This window comes from Vulpes vulpes, chromosome 9, assembly GCF_048418805.1.
Source record: "Vulpes vulpes isolate BD-2025 chromosome 9, VulVul3, whole genome shotgun sequence".
Taxonomy (NCBI): Eukaryota; Metazoa; Chordata; class Mammalia; order Carnivora; family Canidae; genus Vulpes; species Vulpes vulpes.
The window spans coordinates 11,551,075-11,566,206 of NC_132788.1; the positions used below are offsets into that span (position 1 = coordinate 11,551,075).

Here is a 15,132-nt window from a genome sequence, read left to right on the forward strand (position 1 = left end):
GATTGACTTACTTCACTCAGCATGGTACTCTCCAGTTCGATCCACATTGAAGTAAATGGTGGGTGTTTGTTGTTTCTAATGGCTGAGTGATATTCCATTGTATTCACAGACCACATCTTCTTTATCCATTATCTTTCGATGGACACCGAGGCTCCTTCCACAGTTTGTCTATTGTGGACATTGCTGCTAGAAACATCGGGGTGCAGGTGTCCTGCTGTTTCACTGCATCTGTATCTTTGGGGTAAATCCCCAGTAGTGCAATTGCTGGGTCGTAGGGTAGCTCTATTTTTAACTCTTTGAGGAACCTCCACCCAGTTTTCCAGAGTTTACCAGTTCACATTCCCACCAACAGTGCAAGACGGTTCCCTTTTCTCCACATCCTCTCCAACATTTGTTGTTTCCTGTCTTGTATTTTTATTTTTGATGGATGGGGTATTCCTAATCTGTTTGGTACAAAGAGTCATTTTCTGCTTGGACTCCAAACTGGAACTAATGTTTCAGGGTCACGCAGTGGAACATGTGCAACGTGCTCTCCTGCTTCCGTAGGTTGGTGTGCTCCTCTCCAAGACCATGACCCCTGAGCTTATGGATGGTAGTGACTCCACTTCTGCATTCACTCATCCATTCATTCATCACTCCCAACAGGGTCTGCTGAATCTGCGCTCTGGGCTAGAAAGGGGATTACTCAGAGCAGAAGGAAGGCATGGTCGCATTAGAGCGGCCTAATGTTTGACTCTCCTCTGGACATACATTGGTTATTGGTTTGTATTTCTCACTCACTTGAACTCAAGCAAAACTGAGTGACCACTGGGCCAAGAAAATGTGAAAAGGAGTGATGTGGATCTTCTCTAGATAAAAAATGTTAGGACCCAGTATTTGGCTCACCACATCTTTTTACTTTGTCTCCACAATTATGAAATCTGGGAGGGAAATGGTTTGTGTTCCCTGAATCTTTCAGTAACTGTCATAAGCAGAGCCCTCCTGGTGATCTATGATGGCCAATTAGCATGAGTGAGAACTTCTGTATTTAAAAGCCTATCCCAACTGTGAAAACTTTTCTTGAGGCACTCACAAACTAGTAGGGAGACATCATGAAACCACAGGCCAGAAATGTACTGTGCATAATCAAATAAGTGCTCAAGGTTCAAAGGAAATAAATCGTGATAATGTCCCTCTCCATCTTTGCCCTATTCCGTTTTCATTCTGGTTTCCATACTTGAAAACCGTCAGTCTTTAAGTATTAACAGAAACTCCTTCTAGCCTTAGGTGGGTCACCTTGAAATGGATTCATCTATAAGACTGGAATAATATGACATCAAAAAAATTGTGAATTTTGTGTGAGCATACAGCCTGAAACCAAACCCTAACATTTTGACTAATCAAAAACATCTGCAGCATAGAAAAATATTTTCTCTGTTTTGTGTAAGTTCATTTTCTTATTGGACATTTTCAAAATAAGGAACTTCCATGGAGGGTAATAATATCAATACAACAGGAAAATATACTTTATATAAAGTAGTTATTCTTGTTTTTACTTGTATACTAGTAAAATGTATTAAGGAGACATCCTTTTTTTTTCTTTTCTCTTTTCTTTTTAATTTTCACCTCTTTATTTTCTTGCAAAAATGTATCTAACAGAAAGTACAGATATTTTTCCCACCCTTCCTTCCCCCATGGAGCCATACAGAGTGACCTTTATCTGCATTATTACGAGGCTCACAAGGGCAAGTTTTACCATGGGTTCCCGAACTTTCAGTTCCCACCTGATGGGAAATTGAGATAAGCCAACAACAGCAATTACATAAATGATGACATGATTAGGCCCATGTACATAAAAGTGTGATGGAGATACAGAGGAGAATAATTGATGGCAGCGGAATAACCAGAGAGGATAGGGTAGGCTGGCGGGACTTTGAAATTGTCATTGGAGATGAACACGTTTCTTTAATAACATCAAAAATTGGTTCTCTTATTGATGTCAATCAATCCAAGGATCCAGGAGGCTTACGGATATTTTATTATCTTGCCCTGGACCTGAAGTGTTTTGTCTTCAGTCTTACTGGATTACACTTCAGGATTAAGTCAGTGTAGATTGAACATTGGGGTGGACATAAGGGGGGTGGGTGGGAGCAGCTGTTTTTAATAACCATTGTCAGGAAATTTTTGTGTATATCATGGCAATATTGCTTTATAAACTATAAATGGCTCATAAAAACGTATATATATGTATATATATTGAACTACAAAAAAAAAATCCCTTTACTTCCTGTAACAGTTCTCTAATAATGCCCTGCCCTACTGGACTCTGAACTACTTCTCGCAATTATTTTTCATAAGTTCTAAACTTTAACTAGAAGGCTCAGGATAAAAGGCAAGACGGCACCACACAAACAGCTACTTTGAGTTTCTAACTGAATCAGGGGGTGACCATGACCTGCTGTGAAGGATGGACATCCTGCAATGGATTCAGCTTGCTGGTTCTACTTCTATTCGGAATAGTTCTCAATGCAATCCCTCTCATTGTCAACTTTGTGGATGAAGGCCAATTTTTTCACAACCCCATCTCTTGCTTTGAGTGGTGGTTCCCAGGAATTATAGGAGCAGGTCTAATGGTGAGTAACATTTATTTGGCTTGGAGAAGGACCTGTTTTACCAAATTCCTAAACACTATCTTTCAGCTTTACGGTGGGCTATATCTTGGCTCAGGGTACTGTCAGGGGCAGTGGAGTGGTATTAATTCATGCTGGCATCAGTGAAGAATGACAATTTAAATAAACTGTGGTACAGACTAGGGAGCTTGGGCAAAAAAATTAATAATCTGATAAAAGTTGGTTGGATTGTTACCTATCATATTTCTTCACATGTTACACTGCTCTTTTAAGCTTTCTAGTTAGTGTTCAAGATGTTTTGAATCCATTCCTTCAGCTTTCCTTTGCCAATACTAGTTTCTAAGTATGCACAGATAAATGGGAATGGGAAGTGCTACCTACAGGAGTCTTAATGTCAGAAAAGGAGCTTTTGTTTGGATGTGTGTATGTATGTGTTTCGGTGATGACGAGTTACCACCACTGGTCTTATCTCAGACTTCTATGAAAACACTCTTGGGTCTATTATATATTAAACTTCAGATAAAAATTGGCCCTTCAGCTGGCACACTGGATTTGAGAGCACTCTGACACCAAAAAGCCATTTTAGGAAGCATTTTCCAGAAGTTGATGGTTTCTTTCCCTTTAACATCGTGCGTGAGCAATCTATTCACCTTGCTTCAGGTAGAGGGCTATTTCTTCAAGCAACCCTGAGAGTTCTCTTCCAGGCTGAGAGAAAGTGACTAACGGTACCCAATCATGATGCAATTGCCAATCTTTGTGTCTGCTTTCTACCCTTCTAGAAGCTTCTCTCTTCTATCTACTTAAATAGCATGAGCTTCCTTGAATTTGCTTAGAACCAGAAGCCAGGAACAGCTGTCCAAGTCTAACCAACAATGGCAATTGCCATGAAGCCCCTAAAAGTTCCTTAGTTAAAACAATCCTTTTAGGATAACTCGTGTCACTTTAAATATAAATTGGCACTACTACAAACCCCATCTCAATTAAAAACAGTTTCTTAAACCACATCTTCTTTATCCTTCTAATTACTCAGCCATTAGAAACACCCACCACTTGCTTCGATGTGGATGGAACTGGAGGGTATTATGCTGAGTGAAATAAGTCAATCGGAGAAGGACAAACATTATATGGTCTCATTCATTTGGGGAATATAAAAAATAGTGAAAGGGAATAAAGGGGAAAGGAGAAAAAATAAGTGGGAAATATCAGAAAGGGAGACAGAACATGAGAGACTCCTAACTCTGGGAAATGAACTAGGGGTGGTGGAAGGGGAGGTGGGTGGGGGGTGGGGGTGACTGGGTGAGGGCACTGAGGTGGGCACTTGATGGGATGAGCACTGGGTGTTATTCTATATGTTGACAAATTGAACACCAGTGAAAAATAAATTTATTAAAAAAATAAAAATAAATAAAAACAGTTTCTTGCTAGCATTAACAGGGCCAGAGGTGGTGATGGCACACACCTACATTCTTTTATGTTGGTGGGGGGAGAGAAGAGGAGGGAGTGAAGACACAGAGAAGGGTACACAGAGAGTACTCTTAAGTGTCAGCTACTGGGTTCATACTTTACACATCTCGTTTCATCTAATAATCTAAGCAGATAATCATTGGCATTTTAGCAGATCAGCAAACAGAAGGTTAAGAATGTTAACAAGGCACACAATGGGTGTGAAACTCAATTCCAGATTTATCTGATCCCAAAGCTCTGTTTTCCACCAGCTTTAGCACCATAATCCTGAAGACCTGTCCCCAGTTGACAAAGGGGAAAGATGAAATCCATAACCTAATCCATAAATTTAAGTGACTAGGAAACTGAAGTATATAAAGGTGATATAAATCTGTGAAAAGTTTCAGACAATCTGGACTTCCTGTCCTATGACTACATTTACTTTATCATCCTCAATAAATATTAATGCAAGACCAGAATCACGTGAAGGACCTCTATTACACAGTACTGTGGAGCATTATCAAGGCAGCAAACAATTCCTTGAAAATTTCAATGGGCATTTTATAGACTGAGTTTCAAACTCTAGACTAGGCTCACAAGCAAACTGGTAGGTGATAAAAGGTGATAAAAGGGCTCAAAGTACAGATACATCTTCATGATCCTCGGCTATATATAGAATGTAGAAGAATATTATTTTCAAAGGGAATCATTCAAAATACTGACCTCTTCATGTACTTGTAAACACACAGAAAATTTAATTAGGAAGCATTCACTGCCTGTGATAGAACTCTTGTCATAGTTCTTGAAATCTTTCTAAAATTGCTATGGTATTTTAAATTTTCTTCAAAAATAGGAGATTTTGCAGGAAGCAGCTATTAATATCTATGGAATTAATTATTGATTACATCATAAAATACACATTCGCTTTGTGGTTTTATGATTTAGTGAAAAGAGACGTGAACCTTTTTATCTTTTGAAACCATGACTAAGAGTAGATGTTACGTAATTATTTTCAATCATTGTCTGCTAAGTGGTAAAATCAATACGTGTTATTTTTTTTTTCAGATACTAAGAAACAAGACTTGAAATGTTTTCTCTAAAAAACATAAAGGCCATTTTATTTTTATAAAGAGATTAGCTGGAAGTCTGAGCTTAATCATGCTTATTCATTGGGTACACTTATTACATAATGATAATTTATCAATTCTTAAGGTCTTAACGGGGAACAAATTGTTGAAGAAATTAGAAGGTATTATGTATAACAAGAATTTTCAAAATATAGTTTTTACATTTATGATGAGCTATGACTTTGTGTGTTATTCTCATGTTCAAGTACTTAGAAAAATCCCCAAAGTTTGCATTCTGCCAGAGCTTTAATGATTTAAAAGCTTTCTTGTACTTCATTTGTAAAATTGTATTTTATAATTTTTTTAAATTTTTGTAAAATACAACATATTTTACAATCTTACTTCTAAAGCTGGATAAAAGTACAGGTTTCTATAAGAAAAAGTGAACAATACTACTTTTATATGAAAACAAAAGTCTACTAAGATATTTAATTTCACAAAGACTCATACATTCAAATGTGCTTAGGAATTGAAGAGAAAGAGTATTCTCCTAATTACTCACTTTCACAGGAGATTATCTGGATGATTTATTGTAATTCAGTCGCACATACACACACACACACACACACTTTCAATTTTATTGCCCAGGGGCGCTTGACTATCTCAGTCAGTGGAACTTTGACTCTTGATCTTGGGGTTGAGAGTTTGAGTCCCACACTGGGTGTAGAGATTATTTAGAAAATAAATAAAATCACATTTTACTGTCCATCTTATAAAGAGCCCCTCCAACTTCCAAAACCTTGAATGGGCAAAATGGTTGAAATAGAGTGATTATCAAGTTACCCATAATGATGTAACAAAGATGTGTTAGGATGTAATGAAGTCGGGGCACCTGGGTGGCTCAGTCAGTTAAGCATCTGCCTTTTTCTCAGGTCATGATCTGATCCCAGAGTCCTGGGATTGAGCCCTCTGTCAGGCTCCCTGCTTAGTGGCGAGTCTGCTTATCCTTCTCATTCCACACCTCCTCCCCAGCTCATTCTCTCTCTCTCCCTCTCTCTCAAATAAACAAATAAAATCTTAAATAAAAAGATGTCATAAAGTCAACTGGGTGAAGTTTCATATACTATAAGCCACTGCTACCTTATAAAACACCTTTGCAAGGGAAAAGAACTACAAAAGTAAATGTCCAGCACCTCTGAAATCCACCTAAACTCTGAAAGAGTTTAGTTTATATAAATAAGGAAAATGGAATGACTTATCCATTTGAGTTGTAACTTAATGTTCCAACTTTAACAGATTCATTAAGTTTCTAAATCAGGGATTGGGAAATTTTTTTTTATAAAGAGCCAGATAGTATTTTAAGCTTTGTGAGCCAGGCACTCTCTCACAACTATTTAACCACACCATGGATGTGTCAAAGCAGCCATGCACACTATGTAAGTGAAGGGGCACGGCTACATTCTGATAAAACTTTATGTGTTAAAAAAGAGATGGCAAGCCAATTTCTGTTCTAAATTATTTGTTCCTTAGGTTCAGAACACAATATAGCTTCTGGGTACAACAAAAGAAGCTTAGTCCATGAGTGTGGACACCTATTCAAGAAGTAAAATTTCTCTTCCCTTTTCTTCTGGGCTCTCAGGTATGACCCGGATGGCCTGGGCCGTCTTACATACCTGTGTCTCCTGAATTATGAGTGTTGGTGTTCAAGGCTATATTTAAGCAAAGCTTGATCACAAGACCGTGTTCTCCAAAAATGACATGGAGTCAGCATATGGTCAGAGTGGGGAGAAGTTTGTCAGGAAATCTGCCTTGTAAGATGTAAATCTTAGACCTGTTCTAAAAGAACAAAGGTGGGTATGAGCTTGAAAAGAAGCATCAGGGAAAGAATAGTTAGAGGATGATGAGATGAGCCACGTGGTGGTGGTGGCGGGGTGGCAAGGATGAGAATGGATAGATCTATGGAGGAAGAGAGGAGAGCTGTTGGAACTGGCCAGTATGGAATCATGGTTGAGAGTCTGGGCTTTGGAACCCACATAACTGGCTTTGGATCTCAACTCATTCACTTTCTTAGGCCAGTGACTCAAACTTGCTGTGTCTCAGTGTTTTCAGTGGTAAATTGGGAATAATAACTAGCGCCTACCTTCTGAGATTACGAGGCTGGGATGAACTGAAACATGGTGGACACCAACAACAGTACCTGGCCTGTGGTTAGAAGTCAATAAAGCTTTAGAAAACAAGAGTGGAAGGAAAAAGAGAGAACTTTTTTCAGAGCAGCTGTGCTGAGAGAGCAGAAAAACCTCACAGCTAAACTTTCTACACTGGAAGGAAATGATTTATATGTCACTCTTCGATGATACAAAGCTTTTTCCAGTAAGAATTCCTAGTCATAGCTGCTGACTAGATACTACCGAAAATGTAGACCTAATCCTGACAATGCGGCATCATTTCTTATAGTTTTCCTCAGCAATGTGCATCTCCTTCGACATAGAATGCACTGTATGCAGCATTCCTGAACATCAGTGTAAAGTGAGGTCATGACTTGTCATGGGTACATCAGCAGAAAGGAGAATGTGGAACCCAAAGTCATTCTCTAGTCACTACCTTGGTAGCTAGCTGGCAAGATGACCCTGGGGGTAAGAGGGAGGTTGGGAACTGGGAGAGGGTGGTGACAGAATTTTTAGTTTCCAGCTACCAGCCAAACAATTTCCTTTGTGGATGCTTGCCAGGTTAATTTATACAATTTTTGGGAAATTGGAGAAGTGGTCATAGATTATAGTAACTTAAAAAAAAAGAAGAGGAAGAACGAGAAAAAGGTTAAAAAAGGGGGGGGGGATTTTGGATGATGCAAGCAATCCTTCCAGAAATATTCCTTCCAAAATAATGAATAAATAAATCATTCTAATCCATTTAAAATCCAGGTCTCTCTAAAGATGAGAGTAAAGTAAGAATGAAGATGGAAGAGTTAGAAATCGTTATCCTGAAATCCCCCAGCACTCCCCTCTCTTTAATCTTTGTGGTTGAAATGGGGATCCCAAAGTACCCAAGATCAAGGGATATTGCCCTATTTCCCACAACTGGTGGGACGTGGAGATGACTGCTTTCTCATCTGATGAGAAGTAATAATATCCATCTTTCCTGTTAATGTGATTTCCAGGTCATTCCAGCAGCAACAATGTCCTTGGCAGCAAGAAAAAGAGCGTGTTGCAACAACAGAACTGGAGTGAGTATGTGCCGTGGGCCTGGAGCCAAGGCACAGGAACGGTTAATCACTGATGTGTCAGCAAAGCTTCTCGAGTCATCAGTATTTGCCCCGCCAGTGGCAGGCCACAGTCTTAGGAACATGCAATCTACAATGATTATGTGATAATGTGGAAAGTGTGAAGTCTGTCTGTCCTTTTCTTTCTTTCTTTCTTTCTTTCTTTCTTTCTTTCTTTCTTTCTTTCTTTCTTTCTTTCTTTCTTTCTTTCTTTTCTTTCTTTCTTTCTTTCTTTCTTTCTTTCTTTCTTTCTTTCTTTCTTTCTTTCTTTCTTTCTTTCTTTCTTCTCTCTCTTTCTTTCCTTTCTTCCTTTCTATAAAAACTTAGCTTTGGAATCAGTCTTCACATCTTTCCTCAATCCTCAGTTCCACTAACTGAAAGGTTTTCAAAGAAAGGAGATTTGTAAGTCACATCCAGGGTTGTAAACAATTTCTTAATTCTCAAATACTTGTTATTTTTGTGGTGCATTTATATAAACGACTTCAGAAAGTGTGTCTTCAGGTCTATGAGATTGGTTTGCTAGGATCAGAATAATTGTCCTTATCCAGTGAAAGGAGCAATGGTTATTTTTTTCAAACATTTACTATGTGCCCATTATGTATGAAATTGTAACTAAAAGTAAAGGAAGTGAATATTTACTAACCTTCTGTTACTATGCTCAGAACACTTCCAGCAATACAATCCTATTTCTCTCAAACCACTAAGTGGGAAATATTATGCTCTCTGTTTCATTGACTGAGAAATTGATCCTCAGAGAACATAAATAATTTACCATGGTAGCATAGCTAGTAAGTAGGTGAATTTTTATCCAACTCCATTGGACTCCAAAATTCACAATCTTTACAGTATTTTTGCCATAACCATTGTTATTAAGTAATGCTGAGGACTTTCCATATTCTCTAAAGAAGGGGGTAGATTAATAAACAAGCAGTCATAGTAAATGTTCTGGCTGAGCTTAAGGTTTTAAAGCAGTGGTGCTTAGCCTTATGAGAACATCAGAATCATCCAGAATGATCTTAAAAACATCAATGCCTGGTGGCCCCCAGAGACTCGGCATTTTTCAAAAGCACCCTAGATGATTCTAATGAGAACCAGTGTTTAAAAGCGTACATATTTATATCTGTATTACATATTTATATTTTTAAAAATTACCATTTTCTGACATTTGATATTTATCTAGGATTATAATTACTTTGCTAATTGTTTATAGTCCATCTTTGTTTCTGATACACCATAGATATTCAGTAAATGTTAGTTTTGTTTCTCCCCTCTGGCACTTTTCTTTTTAAATTATAATTTGTAGTTTGGCTTTGTATTACCTCTGTATTGTACTTACATTCTTGAGAAAGATATCTTGAGATGTGTCTAAGTCCCTGAACTCTGAAATATCAGAACACTTCTATAGATTTTTGTCTCAAATCAAATTTCCATTAAGAATCTTTTCCCCCTACATATCCATTAAATGATGTCATCTTTTTAATGATTGCTTACATTTTTTTGTCTTTGGAGGACAGTAAGTAGAGAAAAACCAAAATACTTTTTCATGCAGGTGTTGGGCTTAACTCAGCAGGTTTTACCCCCCTACCAACCTTGAAAATCATTGGAATTCATGCTTCAGCAACATTACAGATTATTACGTGCCAAGGAGCGACAGGAACTCTGGAGTGGCAGGGTCGCTATATAATAATGCTCATGCTATATTAATAATAATGGTGCTGGCTATTTAATTACAATTTCCAGTTTATATTGATTAGATGCAATAAAGTGTCCGTAGGCACTTTTCTCACTTTGTGACAGTCATGGGAAGACTGGTATTTAAGTCATACCATGTATCTTCCAAGTCTAGAAAAGACCAAAGCATCATAAAGGTGACAAAGGCTGATAAAGTAAAGGGGTGGGAGATGGGGTCACCAATGCTTTTCTCCTGTATTAACTGTTCCAACTATTTCCCACACTTTAACTGTTCCTTGCTCCTTCCCTTTGTCCAATTCTTGATTTTTGTTTCCAAATGCTTTGGTTTTGCTGAATCATTTACATGAACCCCCACTCAGGGGAATTCAGATCCCCAGAATCACATCCTGCAGCCAGGCCATCCTGTGGTGATAAGATGTTAGAAACAATAAATGACCAAAAAATAAATAGTGCACTTCTTGACGAGCAAATTAAGTAACTTGCACAGACCACAAGTATTGTGGAAGAATGTGGATTTGAATTCAACTCCAAATCCATCATTCTGTGCTTTTAGCTGGAAGTATTCTGCTGTAGTGATTAAAACCTGAGCACTAGCATTTCCAGGCTGTGAGATTTGGACACATTTGCCAGCCTTCCTGAATTATATTTTTCTCATACATAAAATCGGAATCATAGTATCTATCTCTTGGGGCTATCGAAAAAGGTAAGGTAATATATGTAAAGCCCAATATTCTACAACATATAAAAGGTATAGGAGGTAGCCATTCATTTTGCCTATTTATTAAAGGTGGGTCTCCTAAACCCTCCGGGAGTGGCAGTATTAGCGTATTAAGGGAAAAGTATTCCTTCATTTTGGCATAATTTTAATTCTTAATTATCACTGACGAACAACTTCACTGAAACAACATAGAGCTTTTTTGGAAAGCATACACGTATACCAGCTTTCATTTGGGCCATAACGTTTCCTATTAGCATATTCTATGCTTTTTTCTTTTTCTGACTCTCATTCATGAAATGAAAAGATGCTTAAAGGTTTACAATCTTTCTCCCTAACACAATATGGTTCTCCACTGGAGGCAAGTCCTGCTCTCTAGAGGGACATTTAGGCAGTGTCCAGGACACTTTTGGTTATCAACAATTTGGAAGGGTGGACAGACTGCTACTGGTATCTAGTGGGTAGAGACCAGGGATGCTACCAAACAACCCAGAATATACGGAAAGGCCCCCCAAACAAAATGCCCTATGTCAGCAGTGCTGAGGTAGAGAAACTCTGTGCTTAACACACCATTGATTGATCCCTGCAGAATGTGGACCACTGGCCACTCACAGCATCAGGGCCAAATCTGGATGAAAGACTTGGGGAGTCAGGAGACCAGACACCAAAATATGGGGAGTTAAGATCTAATCCAGGTTCTGTTTAGTAGGAAGTACACAGAATGGGGAGGAGATACCAGATGTCAGTGGTCCCTTGAAAAGGACAAGGCTCAGATATATAAAGGTGTAGATTTTCCGGAGACAGTGGCAAGCCCAACAATCTTTGAGAGAGCCTAATCAAATGGCAGAGACTCTGCCTTCCTTGTTCTTTGATAATTCAGACTTGATCAAACAGAGATCTTAAGACTTAGGACTGCAGGGCCTGGAGACCAGCAGCAGTTGATCAGGAGCCTTTCATGTGCTGCTGACTCTCGAAACAGACCAGGGACACGTAAGAACATGTGCCAATGCTCCTCCTTTACTTTCCAGATGCTTCTGTCATCACTTCTGAATGTAATCACGATCATCGGTGCCGTGTATTGCATATTGGTGTCTACCCACGCTCTCATAGAAGGTCCCCTCATTTGTAACTCTCAAGGGAACAGCACTTCCAATTGTGAATTTTCATTCAGTAACTTAAGGTGAGTATCCTGATTTTCAGATTGTCTCATGCGCTGCAGCTAGTTTGATGAAAATAGTGTGGTGCTAACCTGGTGCCATGTTGTTCTTTGATGGAATGACTGGAACACAGATTACTAGGGATTTAAGCATGTTCACCCCAATTGGACAATCTCATGGAAATGGAGGAACCACTACATTCAGAATGGTTTGGGGTGGGGGTGGAGCCTTGTCTAAAAGAAGTAGTTGACTCAGCTGCCTTATCCTTGTCTTTAAAAAATCTGTGGCTGCATGGGTGTATGTGTCTAAAAAAATTTCTAGAAATATACAGCAGAGACTTAACTTTCATCCTTGGAGAATGGCAGTGGAGGATGTCCTGGGGAAGTGAAGGGAGCACTGGCTTTCTACACTTCTGAACTAACCCAATCTCTAAGTCCTAAGCAAATGTTATCTTTATAATTTAAAAAATTGAATAAAGACACAATACATAAAATATAGGGCCTTACCTATAAGTCCTAAAAGAAACAAACACAGTCAATGGATTCATGTAGATGTACTATAAATATACTGTGGGCATAGGAATGAATCCAGTTTAACTTGTATAGTGACAATACTGAGGAGTTACTTGTAAATGGCTTATTTTGGTCTTGTAAGATGGTTCTGTGCTGGAATTCCAGGCACTATCTGTAAAAATGGAAGAAAAGAACAATCTAATTCTCAGTTATCTATATAATTGCACAGTTTGGAAAATAACCAGAATTCACTTTTGTAATTACAGGAAAAAAAAAAAATCCCTTTCTTTTATCTTGCTATCTTAAAAAAGAAAAATCTCTCAAAATTTGCATACTGTAGTTGCTGTGAATCAAAAAAATTTTTTTTTAAAATTCCCTTTCCCAGTAGATTTGAAGTTTAAAATAAGAGATTTCAAGCACAGATGCTACACACAGTCAGCCCTTAGGAGAGAATAACTCACCAGGCACCAGGCTAAGCTCTGGAGGTAAGAGCCACTCTAGTTGGGGAGACACAGTCACAGAAACAGTTACAAGACTGATCCTATGTTTGCTGAAAACTGCAAAAAGCATACTCCTATTCCATGTGCTGAAAATACTGTTGTCTTCCCAGGATAAATGTCAGTTGTGGGTATCCAGAAATGCAAACTCTCTAAGAACACTTAGCCTTACTCTGTAGTAAACTGAGAAAAAAAAAAAAAAATCATCTTAGGATAGATCGTGTTAGAGCTAGAAGTCTCTGGTTTTCCATACCTTGTTATAATGGGTACAAATCCCTTTAACCAGACATTTTTAGCATGACTTTTGCCAGTAAAAGTTGTATAGCTGGTTTACAGATGCAACACTGCGGTTTTGTACTAAGAATTGAGCCCTGTGAAGGGGGAGGGGCTCCTTAATGCTCATGTCTTTAGCAAAGTAGAACTCCTGCATAATTAGAGTCATAGGAGATTAATAATATTCAGCCATTTCTGACATAGAAAACTTTATATAGCTCAACCTAAGAGTAGGAACTACAGAAATGCTGGTTGAATGATAGGAGATATACTCGTTTCATAACTATCAGAGTCCATGGACACATGATCTGAAATCCTGATCTTAGCCATCGTTTCTGGGCCCAGTATTTTGAAGCACTTGCTGTTTTATTATACTTGCCCTTTTCTGGGCATGATGATGCATTCTTTTCATGGTAAGTGATATTCCTGAAAATCTATCATTTCTTTCATTTCAGTGACACTCATCCAGAGTTCTTCAATCTTCAGTGGTTCTACAAGGAGTCTTGCATAGCTCCTACTGATTACACTAATCTCACCGTGAACAGCATCATGCCCAGTGGCTGGAGAGAACACAGCTTACACTTCAATTCTAAAGAAAACAAACACCGGACGATCCATTTAACAGTGTTTTTAGGCCTACTACTTGTCGGGATTCTTGAGCTCCTGGTTGGGCTCAGTCAGATCGTCATTGGTTTCCTTGGCTGTTTCTGTGGAGTCACTAAGAGGAGAAATAGAATTGTATAATTTAATGGTAATAAAATGGAAATATGACTCAAATATTTGAGTCATTTGAGAAATGCACTTAAAAGACACTCCTTTAGAAATTCAAAAATGGAAAACAGTCTAGAAAACTGTAGGAGTCATTTAGGCCAAGTTACTTTTACTTTTATGTATAAAGTAAAAACAATCATCCATGGTTGACTTTGAGGAAAGGTGGAGGGAAGTTTTCAATTTGTTTTATATCTTTCCGTACTTCTGTCCTAGTCACATTTTTAAATTCTATTTTCTTGTGTGTGGAAGGAGAAGGGGGGGTGGGTGAAGGAAAAGGAAGATGGGGAGGGATGGTGGGAGGACAGAAAGGAACAGAAGATATCCTGGAAGTGAAAATATGGGACTTTTTTTTTTTTACTGTATTTCTTTACACTTAAAAAAAAAAAAAAGACAAACAGATGACCTGAATGTTTTTAGACCTGATTTCCAGCTTACAGGCAATCCAGGGAAGAGGATTTACTCAGACATATCCAAACTGTAGGGTGGTAGATAGACAATAGCCCTATTTTCAGCAAGAAAATATATAGGAAAAATAGAAAGTGGGATGGGCTGTGGGAACTATAAATAAAGAGACCAGGTTCAATGAAATGTGTGTTCCGTAGACTGCTGGGGATAACTGGGGAGACCTGTACAAGGAGTGCTTTATGGGGACACCTGTCTGGCTTAGTCAGTGGAGCATGTGACTCTTGATCTTGGGGTCATGAATTCAAGCCCCATGTTGGGCATAAAGCCTGCTTAAAATAGATTTTAAAAAAAGGGATTGGTTTAGGTGATGTCAATTATTGCTAGCATTTTTAGTCCTGACAATAATTTCATGGTTATGCAGGAAAATGTTAATTTGAAAGAAATGTGTATATGTTTAGGGGGAAATGTCATGTTTTTAAAATACTTTAGCCAAAAATATGAAGCAATGGAAAAATATTGTTAAATTTAGGTGACAGGTACATGGCAATCCACTACACTCTTCTAAGTTTTCCCGTTTGCATTCCTTCACAATTAAAAAAAGATAAATGCTTAGAAAAACAAGTCTTTCAAAAGCTGCTTTCTATATATGCAATCTTTAAAAGATAACAAAACCGTGCATTTACCATATTAAAATGTTATAAAACAGACAAGACTGAAAATCCAATTTTCTGAATG

The 15,132-nt window shown here is 38.2% G+C and overlaps 1 protein-coding gene across 1 annotated transcript; it reads left to right on the plus strand.

Moving 5' to 3' along the window:
* Positions 1-2,429: 2,429 nt before the first annotated feature.
* TM4SF20 (transmembrane 4 L six family member 20) lies at positions 2,430-13,965 on the plus strand. The gene is made up of 4 exons (XM_026006320.2): positions 2,430-2,612; positions 8,274-8,339; positions 11,811-11,962; positions 13,677-13,965. Exons 1-4 carry the CDS (start codon positions 2,430-2,432, stop codon positions 13,963-13,965), a joined length of 690 nt encoding a protein of 229 aa, XP_025862105.1.
* The last annotated feature ends 1,167 nt before the right edge of the window (positions 13,966-15,132 follow it).